Below are 13,976 nucleotides of genomic sequence, written 5' to 3'. Positions count from 1 at the left end.
AGAACACACAGAAAAGACAAAGGGCTGTATTTTCTCCTAGTTGGTATAAAGCTGGCGCAATGACAGTGTAAAGGGAAAGTAAAATTCTGTGTTGCTGGAGAACACTACTCAATATTGCTTAATAGACTACGTTCCCTTTCAATCCTCAGTATCACTAAGAGGACCATATGCTTTTAAAGAAGGTGCACAATCCTTCTGTAATAAAAGAAAAGCAAACAGATGAGGGTTTTTTTCTAAAGTATAATATCTTATTCTGTATCAGTTTCTTATAGTTGCTAGGTGGAATTGTCAAGGTTCAAGAAACAAGAATGCACTTTGTTAACTAAGGTAATATGAACTAATGTGAATTTTGCAGGATATAATTGGACAGAGATTAATGCACTTTCAGTTAACAGCAATTTACATGCCCTAAATACCACATCCCTCAATGATACCATCATTTCACAGTATATTGTTTAAATAAATGATCAATGATTTTATACCTAATCCATTAACAAAAACATTCCCATGTAAAACTCATAAGCAGACTAGACTATAGGATGGTTGCACTTGAAGAGTTTTGGTCAACAGCTCGATGTCCAAGTGGAGAGCAGTGATGAGTGACATTCCTCAGGGGTCGGGGTTGGGACTGGCACTGTTTAACACCTTTGTTGGTGACATGGACAGTGGGATCGAGGCACCCTCAGCAAGTTCCCCATCAACACTGAGCTGTGTGGTGCAGTCACATTCTGGAGGGAAGGGATCCATCCAGAGGGACCTGGACAGGCTGGAGAGGTGGGATGTGAAAACCTCATGGAATTCAACAAGGTCAGGTGCAGGGTGCTGCCCATGGGTTGGGGTAATCCCAAGCACAAATTCAGTCTGGGCGAGCTGTGGCTGGAGATCAGCCCCAAGGAGAAGGACTTGGGGGTGTTGGTCTGCTCTCGGGAGACCCCCCTGCAGTGCTGGGTCCAGCTCTGGGGACACCAACATCAGAAGGACACGGACCTGCTCGAGTGGGGCCAGAGGAGGCCACAAAGATGCTGGGGGGGGGGGCTGGAGCACCTCCCCTGAGAGGAGAGTTGGGGGTGTTCATCTGGAGAAGAGAAGCTCCAGGGAGACCTTAGAGCGGCTTCCCAGGACTGAAAGGGGCTGCAGGAAAGTGGGGAGGGACTCGTCATCAGGGGTGTAAGGATAGGAGGAGGGGTGATGGTTTTAAATTGACAGAGGGCAGATCTAGATGAGATATAAGGAAGAAATTCTTCCCTGTGAGGGTGGTGAGGCCCTGGCACAGGTTGCCCAGAGAAGCTGTGGCTGCCCCCTCTCTGGAAGGGTTCAAGGCCAGGTCGGACGGGGCTTTGGGCAACCTGGGCTAGTGGAAGGTGCCATGAAACTATGATGATCTTTGAGGTCCCTTCCAGACCAAACCATTCTATGATTCTAGTATTTGACTGGATCCTGTCTCACATATTTCATTGCAGGTGTCAAGAAGAGTGTCCTATTGGGACTTACGGCTTTCAGTGCACACAAAGGTGTGACTGCCAAAATGGTGCAACGTGTTACCATGTCAATGGAGCATGTATGTGTGACCCTGGATTTAAAGGGATTTATTGCCAAGAAAGAATGTGTCCAGAAGGGTTTTATGGCCTCAAATGCAACAAGAGATGTCCTTGCAATATTACCAACACTCTCAGGTATGTACTCCATATTACATACAAGTGCAGGGGCTGGTCAAATAAAAACATTGGGAGAAAAAGTCAATTAACTACACCTACTCCCTTTTTATCTGTAGCTTTAATTAAGAATGCAGACAGATCCTCAGGATTGCAACATTTGATTTAAATGACCTCAGGTTTGGAACCAGAAGCCTCAGTCCAACCAGCTATTAAGCACGTATCTGTTAACTATTTAAACAGTTCTGCTAAAATCCAAAACAATCTGACATATGGCCTTATCCCGTAACTGCAGTCTTTCAGGCATAAGAACTATCAAATGATGACCATATGTATGTATAATAACCCACTGAAACTTAAAAAATATAGATATATTTACTCAAATCCATCATTTTGGCTCTTTTTACGATGGGTTTTCTTGTTAAATCTATAGACAACAAGGGGACTTTCAAAATGAAACCTAATTTGCTTCAGTTTATGTCTCGTAGCAAATTACCTTGTTGAAAACACTTGAGGCAGATGTATAAATAGACTGAAATCAATATCCCCAAGTCAGTCTATGGAACTCTAATGGAGCTGACATTGTCAAAATAGACATCTTTTCTCATGTGTGCCTATTTTTGCTCTTCATTCACTATGTGCATGTGTGAAATATTCAAGAAAATAAATATCAGGGAAGGATACCTAAAATGGAATAAGCCTCACATAAAAGGTCAGGTTTCAATGTTTTATTTCCTTTTGCATTTTTTAGAATCTGATTCTTGAGGTTCTTGTTACTAAGAATCAGAGCCACAAACGGACTTGAGCACCTAACATGGGATAGGTGGAATTTACTTGCTCTTTGCAGGCTTGAACAAGTTTTCCAAACCCTAAAAAAAGGAAGTATTTAAGAATCTTCCCTGTTATCCTATTTGTTACCTTTTGTAACTTCTTGCTTTGTTTACTGACTGCCAGTTTGCTATTTAGAAGTTCCTCACTCCCTCACACACAGTAAAGGGAGCCTGAACAGCAAAAACACCCTGGCCTGTTCTGATGGACTAGAGTGCCCACATTTCCTTACCATGCCTGCAAGATGCTGAGACCTTCAGTTCCCACTTGATTTCCTCCTTTTTCTGTCCATTACTGTTAAGCATTCCTAGCCAATTCAGGATTGTGTAGGCTTCAAAGGGAGGTGGGGATAATTGATGCCCAAGCAAATATGCCCTTGATACGGACATTCTTCAATTTTAAACCAGACAGGTAGGGACCTGACTGTCTTGCTGATGATGACAATCCTACCTTGCAATCTTGCAGCCAGCTAAAATATAAATGCTCTCCTCAATTATGTATGCGAGCAATGCCACCTAATTTGTGTGCGTGCTCACACACACACACACACACACACACACAAACACTTCAGGCAAATCTGTTTGTGTGCTTGAGATAGACTCTATTTGTCTCAGTCTTGGAAATAAACAGGTGATCTTTCTTGTGAATTCAAGTTCAGCTGTGAGTGGTGAGGCTTTGCTTAACTGAAAGTCAGAGCTCAAAATGGATTATTTAAAAGCCTTGTAAGTCTGATGATACAAGTCCTCTACAGAAAGATAGCTCTAGCTCTGTTGGGTTTGGCAGCAAGGATCCAAAGTGTCTGACACCTCAAAGGTAGCTCTGTACAACAGGCTTCTATCACTTCTGATTATTTTGTATATCATAAAAACACTGCAAAAAATAATATATCTATGACACAAGCTGAGCATTATGCACAAAAAGTTAATGTTGTGTTGTACTGAGGGTGGGGTATGTCTCAAGAATGATTGCAGAGTGAGCTAAGGTATAAATTCCTGCATGTCACACTACTCTGCAGTACCTGCCAGTGTGCACAACATCAACCTACAGTAAATACAAGGTAAACTGCTCCTCAGTGAAAGCTGTTCTTCATGTGTACTGGAGGGTGAGAACATGCTCTTGGACAGCAGCTGACAGTGTGTCTTCACCCTCTCTCCTAGCCTGTGGAAACCCATTTGTGTGCACATTTCCCCATAAAAGTGTAAATAGAGTGGAAGGACTGCAGGCCATGGGCGAGGCTGTGCCTGGCTGCTGTTTCTCATCTAAGTGCTCATTAAGTCTTCATTAAGTCTTTTAAGTGGGGTTTGAGGGTGCAGGAGTTCTCCCTGGGTTACTTAAAGAACTACCTGGGAGGTGCTCTGGAGTTTTGCCAGAAGATCCTTCCTGAAAGAACAGACTAGCACCATCCAGCTGTGAAGAAAGATGAGGTCTCAAGTTTGAGAGAGCTCTGAAAGGTGGAGGATTGAATCCTCCCACAGTTCTTTTCTGGGCGTGTGGTCATTCTTACACACCGTGTACCTGACCTGTGCCTGGTTGCCATCTGACAGATACATTTTATACCTTCCCTCCCATCGCTGCTCCGTCAGCTTCGCTTGCAGCATCCTCTGCTCAGATGGTATCTCAGTTTCTTTAATAAATGAATCTAGTCTCTCCATTGATAAAATCTCCCTTTTTCCTACATCTTATCACTGCTGTTATGGAACAAAGAGATATCAGCAAGCTGTAGATCTGTAAATGTTCTTTCATTCATCCATGGTATTTCAGCTTTCCACTTTTCAATGAGCTCCTCAGAGCACTGTCGATTTCTGAGCCCGGGAGTGTCAGAGTTGATGGAAAATGACCTTCTCCAAAGGCACTCCATATTCAGAACAAATCTTTTTACTGACTTTTTAACCAGTCCCTTACAGCATACTTCTCTTCCCACCCACCTCCTCCCATTCCTCCCCTCAATTTTTATCATTACTGGAACTGTGGTCTTCCAAAGTGATTCATTTACTGACAGCCATCTATTTTCCCCAGAAGCAGTTGGCTAGTTGTTGCAATAGCTAAGGGTGTAGGATAACTATAGAAACACTTGAAAGAAGGTGAGGGACGCTTGCTTATTTCTGTCAGTGATTTTGACTCGTTTGATCTCATTATTGGAAAGCTGGCTGGAATGGAAAACTCTGGGAGCTTTGAGGAGCAAGTTGGGGAGGAACATTAAGAAATACATAATCAGCTTTTCTATCTTCGTAGATCTATCTATTTTAATGTCTGAAGAGACCAGTGTGATCATCTAGTCTAACCTCCTAACGGCTGAAGAACATCATCCAATAATTTCTGCATCAAAGCACGCTGAAAGGCACTTTGTACAGGACTTTTGAACAACCCTAGAATTAGGTAATTTAGAATGCACTGGTGGCTTGGACTGTCCTTCCACAGGGAAGGATACACCTGTAAAAAATTTCCCTATGCGAAAAGCCCATGTTGAGACAGCCTAAAATAGTCAGAAAGGCATAATCCCAGCTTGCTCTTCTGAAAAGCAGTAAGGGAAATGAATAGCTGGAATAGTCTTAGCCACCCGCCCCTCTTGAACATCGGTGTGGAGCCATATGCCTTTAGTAACGTCTTGCCCAGGTCAGAGACATGAGAGGGGAAGGAAGACACAGTGACCTCTTAAGCCTTGACAGTTTACTGCTGTGACAAAGCCAAATTAAATGGATAGATCTCCAGACAGTCTAATTACTGCCTCAACACTGAAAAGTTTGGAAAGACCAAACCCCATGGACCTTCCATAAAGTTTTGCCTTGACCTAAGTCAATAATGTGCTTGAATGAGGCTGGATTTGAGGATGTGCTGGACTGAAGTAGTGGCCCTACAGTCTCATTCTGGCACCCTCTTTGAAAGCAAGAGGACATTTTGCTAAGGGAGGCTAAATGTAGTATGGACACTGAAAGACAGTAAATACTGTTAAATAAAGATTAGGGCTGTTGTTAATTAAGATGAGATGACTGGTGCTAGTGTATAAACATAAAGTCAGGAAATTCACTGGGAATAAGTTGTTTTGGCTGAAAGATGTGTGGAGAACAAATTCAGAATTTGGAACAGACTGTGCTGTCTAAAGTATTTATTTTCCCAATTTGCCTTAAGTTACCTGGTTTCCTCAGATTTCCTCAAAATTAGATGCTTAAAAAATTTAAAGGTCAAAAATCACCTTCTGTTTTTTCAGTTCAGCTAGTAAATTTTAAAAAAATAAATCTTTTATTGCTGTAAATGTGACTTGAAAGCCAGGGACTGTACAATAGCTTCCAAACTGCAGCAAGAGCCATGGAACAATTTCCTTCTGATGCCGTGTTGTGCGCTGTGGACAGCTTCCAGTTTCCACCTCTCCTTGGCCTAGAGCCAGAGGAACACTTGGCTGCTTGCATTTGCTCTAGGTTTTCTACACTATCCTTTCCTGTTATGCAAGAGATTTGAAGAAATAAAAGTTGTTAAGATTCAATGCAAAATACCAATGTGTAACACTGCCAAACACTTTCAAGATGTAAGGTTCCCTCCCTGCTCACAGCAAGTGGTTGGAAAGCAGATGTTAGTGGGTTTGCCTTCTGGGATCCTTTTGGAAGCCTCACATTCTCTTACCCATCCATTCACTGATCCTTCCCCAGAGGAATTGTTTGTGTTTCTTAATTTCAGTTTATCGATGGTGTGGAAAAGTGCCTTACATATGCTGTAACCTGTGCTGGAAAAATGTTACATGGACTCATGATCTTGGAAGGTACATTCAGAACAAGAAGGGAGGAATTATACAAGTAATTCACATTGCTAGATGTATTCCCTGTTCTTTGCCTTAACACCTTTGCCATTAAGTGCCTCAAACTTTTCACTTCCATGCATTTAGTTCACTGGACAGTCAGGATGCAGAGATGATTGGATGGATGATAGGCGAATTTCCTAGCTATTATTATATGTCTAGGTATATAGTTTCAACAGAATGAGATTTTACAGAATGCCACTATGAGAGAAGCATTCTTAACTCACACATACATGCATACATATGCTATTTCGACATCATGAGCTGCAATATATTTAGAACATAACTCTAATGACTTTAATTACTGGGCTAGTTCATACATACTAGAATAGAAAAAACAATTAATAATGAAATCTTAGTACTATTTAGTGATAAGAGCTGTAGATCTTAAAAGGGTTTCCAAAGGAAGAAAGGCATCATTTTACAAATGGGAAAAATGAAGGCAGAAAGAGTAAGTTAAATCACCAAGATTCACTGGCAGGATTGGGAAGAGAACAGCTGTCTTCTGGATTTTGGTTAAGCATCTAAATCTCAGCCATCTTCAAATTAACACTGCATCAGGGCACCTTCATTATCAGACAAGTGGTTTTGGTTCAGGACATTGTATTCTTTGTATGTGAGACGAGTCTGTGTCCACTGGCCAGACACAGCCTGCAACCTCATTTCAGACCTAGCTACGTAGGTTTGGGGTCCTTTTGCTTGTTACACTACCGTAACACTATGGTGCGTGTTAATCTCTGGCTTGCCAAAAGCTTTGGAAAGATTTATTCTGCTACTGTCAAGAAGTTTCCCTTCCCCTGCTGTACACTTTATTCACCAACGATTGCTACTTACCCAGAACTATGGGTACCATAACTCTGGAATTTAATGCAGAGGATTTTTCCTAATCTTACAATGCCAGGATTCGGTACGGCAGCAAAAGATAACTATTTCAAAGGACTGGAAGACTGCAAGCACTTGGCCTAGGAGAAAAACAAAACTCCGATATGCTCAGGCTGATAACAAAACTGTTCTTACTTCAACAAGAAGATTATATGGATGCACAGACCCAAACATCTGCATTGGACTTTTCCTAGCTCAGAGCCTCATGAAAGAGTGGACAAGGCTTTAGGGGGCCAGAGTATGGTCTCAGCCTTCTACCGGACCTCGTTTTGGAGTCCAAGGCCCCTGTCTCATGCAGACTCTTCTGCAAAGCCTGTTTGGGTTTTTGCTTCTTTTTTAGGATGATTTTGAGTCCCTAATACCAAGCTTGCATCCCATGCAAAAAAGCTGTCCATTTTGATGAAGGAGCCAACCCTGGAGTCAAAATTCTTACTGAGTATAGTATTTTCAATTGAATTGTCATAGACTGATTCAAACTGCCATGATCATATATTACCTTTGAAAGATTTAATTTAGCCAACAGATGCAGTTCTCACGGAACCGTATGATATGTGCAGTAGTAGTAAAAACAGAGAAACAAAAAATCCACTTTAAAATATTTCTTTAATGTTTAGCTTTCTGCTCCTATTAGGTAATGATTAATAGACACAGAGGGGGAAAAAAATGAGCTTTTATTATTTTCATCTGAATGTTAAGAGGTGCTTTGTGAACAACTATAATTTCAGGCACTGCTTTGTCAGAAGAATTTCATGGATGGTAGTTTGTTAAGCTGATGAATTGTTTTAATTAGTCAGTAAAACACTATTTATGATGAAACATATGACACTCACAAAATTTGATCATTCTTAGTCACAACAGTATATGACTAACCTCTCCTACCAGTAATTGTCAGAAACATACTAGGAAATTACGTTTTATGAGGTTACCTTGAAAATTAACATATACGATATTAATTTTATAGGTGTAAAGAAACCCATTCAGTCAGTTCTGCAATATTAAACTATAGCAATAAATAATGGTAAAGGAAAATAAATTGTTTCTATGAGGCAAAAAACCAGGAGACAGGTCCATAGAGAGATGCCACCTTGCAGAACTCTATTCTTTCTTGTTCTGAGAATAATAAAGAAAATCAGATTTGTAGCAATATTATTCTCAACTTCCTCAGTGAGAGCTAGACAGTGCTATTATGGTACAGTCTTGTGGTGCAGAGGCCCCCAGAGCACACTGAGCTCCCAGGTGAAGCCTTACACTGCCAGCTGGCCTCACAACATGGAGTCTTTTTCCAAAGATTAGATTCCCTCTTCATCCCCTGCTCTCTCTTTCGACCACTTCACCTTCCCAAACCAGACATTCCCCTGTGCTCTCCCTTCCCATCCCCCAGAAACCTCCATCGCTTCAAACCAGGACTTAACACATCTCCAGCCTTCCCCTCCTTTCCTAGCACTCAGCCACGACCTCAGCGTGGCTTTCCTGCTGTGGCAAGTTAGTGCCCTAAGAAAACCTGGGAGATGCTCTTTCTACTTTTATCTCTGTGTGCTCTCACAACAGTGTGGAATTGCCTGAATAGAAATGAAAGCCAACGGATTAATGTTGGGCAGCAGTGCTGATTACTCAGCATAAAGGAACTTGACTCATTTCACTGCACAGCTGAGATTTAGTCCCAGGGCTCCTTTTGACTCCTGCCCCAAATAAATCCCGAGGCTTCAGGTAATGATCAGTTCTGTTCACTATGACTGTATATTCCCTGCAAAACTCTTTTTCCAAGGAGATTTTTCCCTTCCAAAGCACTTTCCTTTCTACCTTTCCCTGCTGAAAAGTTCTGCTGAGGTGTCACTCACTTTTAGAATATAGAATAGAATAGAATAGAATAGAATAGAATAGAATAGAATAGAATAGAATAGAATAGAAATGGAGTAGAAATAGAATAGAGAATATTGGGCCACAGGACTCAGGTTTATCTTCAGAGATCTCTTCATTGCATTCCTCCATCCACTGGAATTTCTCCTAACCCTGAACATCTTTAAGTGACTGTATTACAGCCAACTGGTATGGCACATGTATGTCATACAATGGTATGGATTAATCGCATTGTGGTTAATATCAGTAATCCAAGTCCCATTGATTTGAAAATGGAAAAGCATAAACTTCAAAGGTGCAATATTAGCAGTGCTGGGGCACTTCCTACATGTTTGGAAGTGGCATGCCAGTCTGGTACTTAGCACCATATTCCCTATTCACTCCCTAAGTTTTATGGTTGCTTATGTTCACCATCCTTAACAGTTCTCAGGTTTGTGCTGTTCTTAGTGTGACTGTTGCTGGCACTGCATGTAAAACGTCCTGCTGATGGTTACAGACTGTATTTTTCTTTCATGTCCACATCTCATTAATGTGTGTCTGTCTTCATTAGTTGCCATCCGTTGTCTGGAGAATGTAGCTGCAAAGCTGGCTGGGCTGGACTCTACTGCAATGAAACCTGTCCCCCTGGATACTACGGCGAAGGCTGCCAGCTGATCTGCCCTTGCCAGAACGGGGCAGATTGCGACAGCATCACAGGGAAGTGTATGTGCGCGCCGGGATATATGGTAAGTGAGAGCTGGGAGTAAGGGGACATTTCATAAGGCGCCTGCAAAAAATTAAAGAAGATTTTAATCTGATTTCAAATAACATTTGTGTAAAAAGTGGCCAAATGCAGGTAATTTTTCCCCATTCTATTGTAAGTCCACATAATTCTCCTTTGAGCAGTGTTAACTTACTACTTCTGGTTATTTACTTTATATCAGTATTGTAAGTTTATTACTGTTATAAGGATAAAGAAATGGTTTCCCATCATACACTCTAAGTCAAGACATAACAAAAAAGATGTCAGTTTATTGTCTGCCTAGAAGAGCAGAAAAAGAAATCTCGTGGCCTTTCAGCATTTTCCTTGTCAGTCACACTGTGATTTTAATAGATGAAGATCTTTTAAGATGTTACAAATGATAGAGCAATTTATGTCTTTTCTGAGCATATACGGCAAGTGTCTTTTACCTGAGCATCAGAAAGAGCTTCAGACATTCTGAGGTAAACAAGCATTACGTTTTATAGATGAGATATAAAATGGCTGAAGAAATCAGCCAAGATGAAACAACACAAATTCAGAATTGATGATTGCCAGGTTGCAGGAGAAAGTATTAGGACATGGATCCAGGTTTCCAGTCCTGCTACAGCTGGGCATAATGGAACTCTTGCTAGTAAGTTCCCTTGTTATCCATATATGAAGCCCCTCTTTACTTCAGGAGCACACCATGGAAGAGGCTATGTTTAAGAAACAATACTTCCTAAAGAAAAAAAATATTTTAAAGAGAGAATTCCACAACTTCATTAGCAATTGTCTGTCTGTAATTTGTATCCTTAATTTTACATGATCTGTCCCCACAGGCCTATCTATATGTTTTCTGTATTATTATAGTAATTATTAGTTATAATGACTAAGTTTACTAGAAATTGAGCTTCAGATTCAAAGACATTCACAATGTTTCTAGAACTTTCACTGACATTTAGCAGCCAGCTAAAATGTGCAGCGTTCTGAATGAGTGACCCTCTATTGTGTTAAGTTACAACTTCAAAATGAAGTGAATAAATATCTTTAGATAACTAGGGAACACAAGGTGTGATCTTTGACCGTGTTGTAGCTCTCTTGATTTGCATTGGTAAGACATGGTAGACATCATACCAGGTAGCTTTAGAAGCAGTGGGAATGGAATGGCATGTTGGATCTGGACAGCGGAGGAGCCACGTCCTACCATCAGCACCCACTGCAGTGTTTGGGGTTTTCTAGAAAAAAACATGTGGTATTCTGCAGGGTCATATGCCTGCTGTCATCTACAGGGAAAGGCTGCACAGCTGTGTGACAAGATCCATAGTGTGGGAGTCCTGGATGAGATGAGTGGGATGCTAAAGCCTTTTAGCCTCCCTCCCTTTTAAATCCACACCTGAGCTTGTGATCACCAACTGTCATCTCCAGCACTGTGAAATTGGAGTTATGTCTTAAAGACACAGCCATAACTGTTTCACTCTGCTTTATGTCAACATCTGAACCTGAAAGTTGGAGCTTCCATGCGATTTCCAGGGGTTCTCTCAATGCTGGGTATAAACAGAATATTTAGGTGAGGGGTAGGACTGTCAAAAGCATCTGTGCAAGACACTAGTACTTAGAAATGTAAAAAAAAAAAAAAAAAAATAAGAGGGCTTTGAGTTTTGATACTCTACTCACACTAACAAAAACTGAGAATTTATCTTTTCTATACAGTGGTGATACACAGGTGTTTATGTAAAGTGGAGGAAAGAATGAAGGCAGCAGCATGTCAGTAACAAATGCAAAATAAAAAGATAGCAAGATCCTCCTCTTATCAGGAATGCTGTTCAAGTTTGCAGCACAGAAATATTTTGGGACCCTTTACTGTACACGTATTTTAAAAAAGCATAGTTTGTCCAATATATATTGCTCCAAGACAGTATTATTGCAGGCATGAAGCCTGGGAAGTTCCTATTGCATTGCTTCAAAATAATATTTAATCTCATAATAAAGAGCTTTCTTGCATTGACATTTAAACAGCTTGGTTATTGAGGATAGCTCTATAATCACTGAAGCATATTTAGGCATTAGTATCATTGCTCTCTCATAATATACTATAATCTCTGACAATTAGTCCATGAGGGGAAGTAAAGCCTTGAAATTGCTAATTTATTGCCTCTGAAGCATATTTGTCATTCGTATGCATGCCAGATGACTTGAGATGCAACGGTTCTTTCAAATGCTAGAGAACACAGGCTGTAAAGAAAACTTGTCAGGAACCTTTCCTTCCCACCCCGGGCCGGCGGCGTCCTGCCGAGCTGCTCGGGCCGTACGCTCCATCGCCTGGGCAGGGAGAAGGTGTCACACTGCTTCACCGCGCAACCTGCAGGTCCTGTGAAAGATGCTGTGGGGCCAGAACCCTCTCAAGGCTTGAAGTGGCTTATCTCAGTGACACACTCAAGACCAGACTTTGCCTTCAAATATGCCTGCCTGCCTCTTGCTGAGGCAGCAGGGAGCTTTGCCTGCAGGTAGAATTTTGCCCTTGAATTAGCCTAGCCTGCAAGTGAGAGGCTCGACTGTTCCTGAATGCAGGATGCCTCTTTTGGCAGCACTGACAGTAGTGATGCTAATACAGAACTGGGCAGAGCTAATTATTCAGAAAAGCCATAAATGAATCCCTCTTGCTTTTTCTTGCATGAGGCTTGGCTGATGCAGCTAAAGGGTCAGGAATTTTGCCATATGATTGGAAAGAATGGAAGTGGGAGCAACATCTTACATTTTACAGAAGCGTTTCATCTACACACGATCTTATATAGCTGAGCAGGCTGAGGGGATTTTTAAGTAAGCGGGGAAGGAAGAGAATATGATGGGACATGGCTTACAACAGCAAAATTGAACTGCAAAGACAGAGAGGTTGGACCCATAGATTTCTGGGTTTCTGGATGCCTAGAAAACATAGTGACCAAGAAACAACAGTCTTTGCCTGACAAAGCACTCCTCCAACCCACTTCTTTTGCACAGATGGCTTGTTTTTTAACTGTGCCCTGCCTCGGCTTTGTCAGGGCAGCTGGGCTGGGTTTCAGAATGAATCATCTGCAATCGCAGCCAAAACAGGGACATTTTGTTGGGATGCAGAACAAGCCATTAAAAACGCAAAGCATCTGGTCACCTTTATTAAATGTATTAAGTGGAAAGGCAGCCATCCCATAGGTTGACATGTATGTGAGCAGAACACTTAATTTTTAGAAGTTAGGCAGATTCAAGCTTTAAAATAAAAATGTACCTTGTAGCTTAGAAAATAATACATTGTTTATTAGCTGTGACATTTCCAAAAATTCAAATACCAAAGCTAAATATTGGTGAGCTTGCAGTTTTGGACAGAATTTCAAAACATTTTCTATCTTCTTTTTTTGATTACTATTTTGCATTAGACTCAGTGACCAGATTCACACATACACAGCTCTAAAAACGAATTACACTGTCTTAAAGATGTTACTGGTACTGGTACAGGTTATTTGTGTGAGGCCCTGGTATGACTGTGCTCACACTAGGGGATTGCACTGTTTTAGCTGTATGGGTGTCTAAACCACAGTGCAGACTATGTGTAGATTTGACTGAAGAGGTAGCTGAGAAATCAGAGTGATCCACAATTACACCCGAAACAGCCCAGTTCTGGGAGGCAGCATCCAGGACAATAAAAATAGGATAATAGGAGTAGAGGAGACACAACAAAATCTTCTTCTTCTCCAAGATCACAGAGCATTTCTAGAGCTACTCCTGATGTGTTCTAGTAGTTGAGTCTACACTGCAGGCTTGCTGGAAACCCTGTGCTTTACTGCATCTCACTTGTGAAGGGAGGATAAAGTTAGTATCAATTTAATTCAGATGATTGCAGGGAATCATCATTATCAGCATGTCAGCAGGGCACTTCCCTAAAACTGGTATTTTTAACATATTTGAGGATTGCCTCTTAGTAGTCGTGTGATGAATAGCCAGTGATTCTTTTCTGAAGAATGTTTTGAAAAGCCATTTTACTGTCATCTCATTTGTGGCAAGAAGGAATCTGATAAACACACACAGGGAGTACACAAAGATTAGCCTTAAAAAGTATACAAGGAGATTCTTGACTGGTAGAAATTGGATCCTTACTCCCACATGCAAATAGTCGCTCCTTGCAATAAATTACTTGGATGCAATTATGGGGGTGGTGAGAGAGGTTATACTAACTTGTACCTCCCTCTCCTTCCAAAATCTGCTTTAAGATGCTCTCTTG

The 13,976-nt window shown here is 41.2% G+C and overlaps 1 protein-coding gene across 10 annotated transcripts in view; it reads left to right on the top strand.

Annotated features, from left to right (window-relative positions):
• Window positions 1-13,976, top strand: part of MEGF11 (multiple EGF like domains 11) — a 285,557-nt gene that overhangs the window by 193,436 nt on the left and 78,145 nt on the right. For all 10 annotated transcript variants that reach the window (XM_074917685.1, XM_074917690.1, XM_074917686.1 and 7 more), the window contains 2 exons: window positions 1,461-1,673; window positions 9,557-9,731. In XM_074917685.1, coding sequence (XP_074773786.1) covers window positions 1,461-1,673; window positions 9,557-9,731 — 388 coding nt within the window. The remainder of the gene's footprint in view (window positions 1-1,460; window positions 1,674-9,556; window positions 9,732-13,976) is intronic.

This window comes from Athene noctua, chromosome 13 (genome assembly GCF_965140245.1).
Source record: "Athene noctua chromosome 13, bAthNoc1.hap1.1, whole genome shotgun sequence".
Classification (NCBI taxonomy): domain Eukaryota; kingdom Metazoa; phylum Chordata; class Aves; order Strigiformes; family Strigidae; genus Athene; species Athene noctua.
This window is presented reverse-complemented; position numbering and strand designations above follow the sequence as displayed.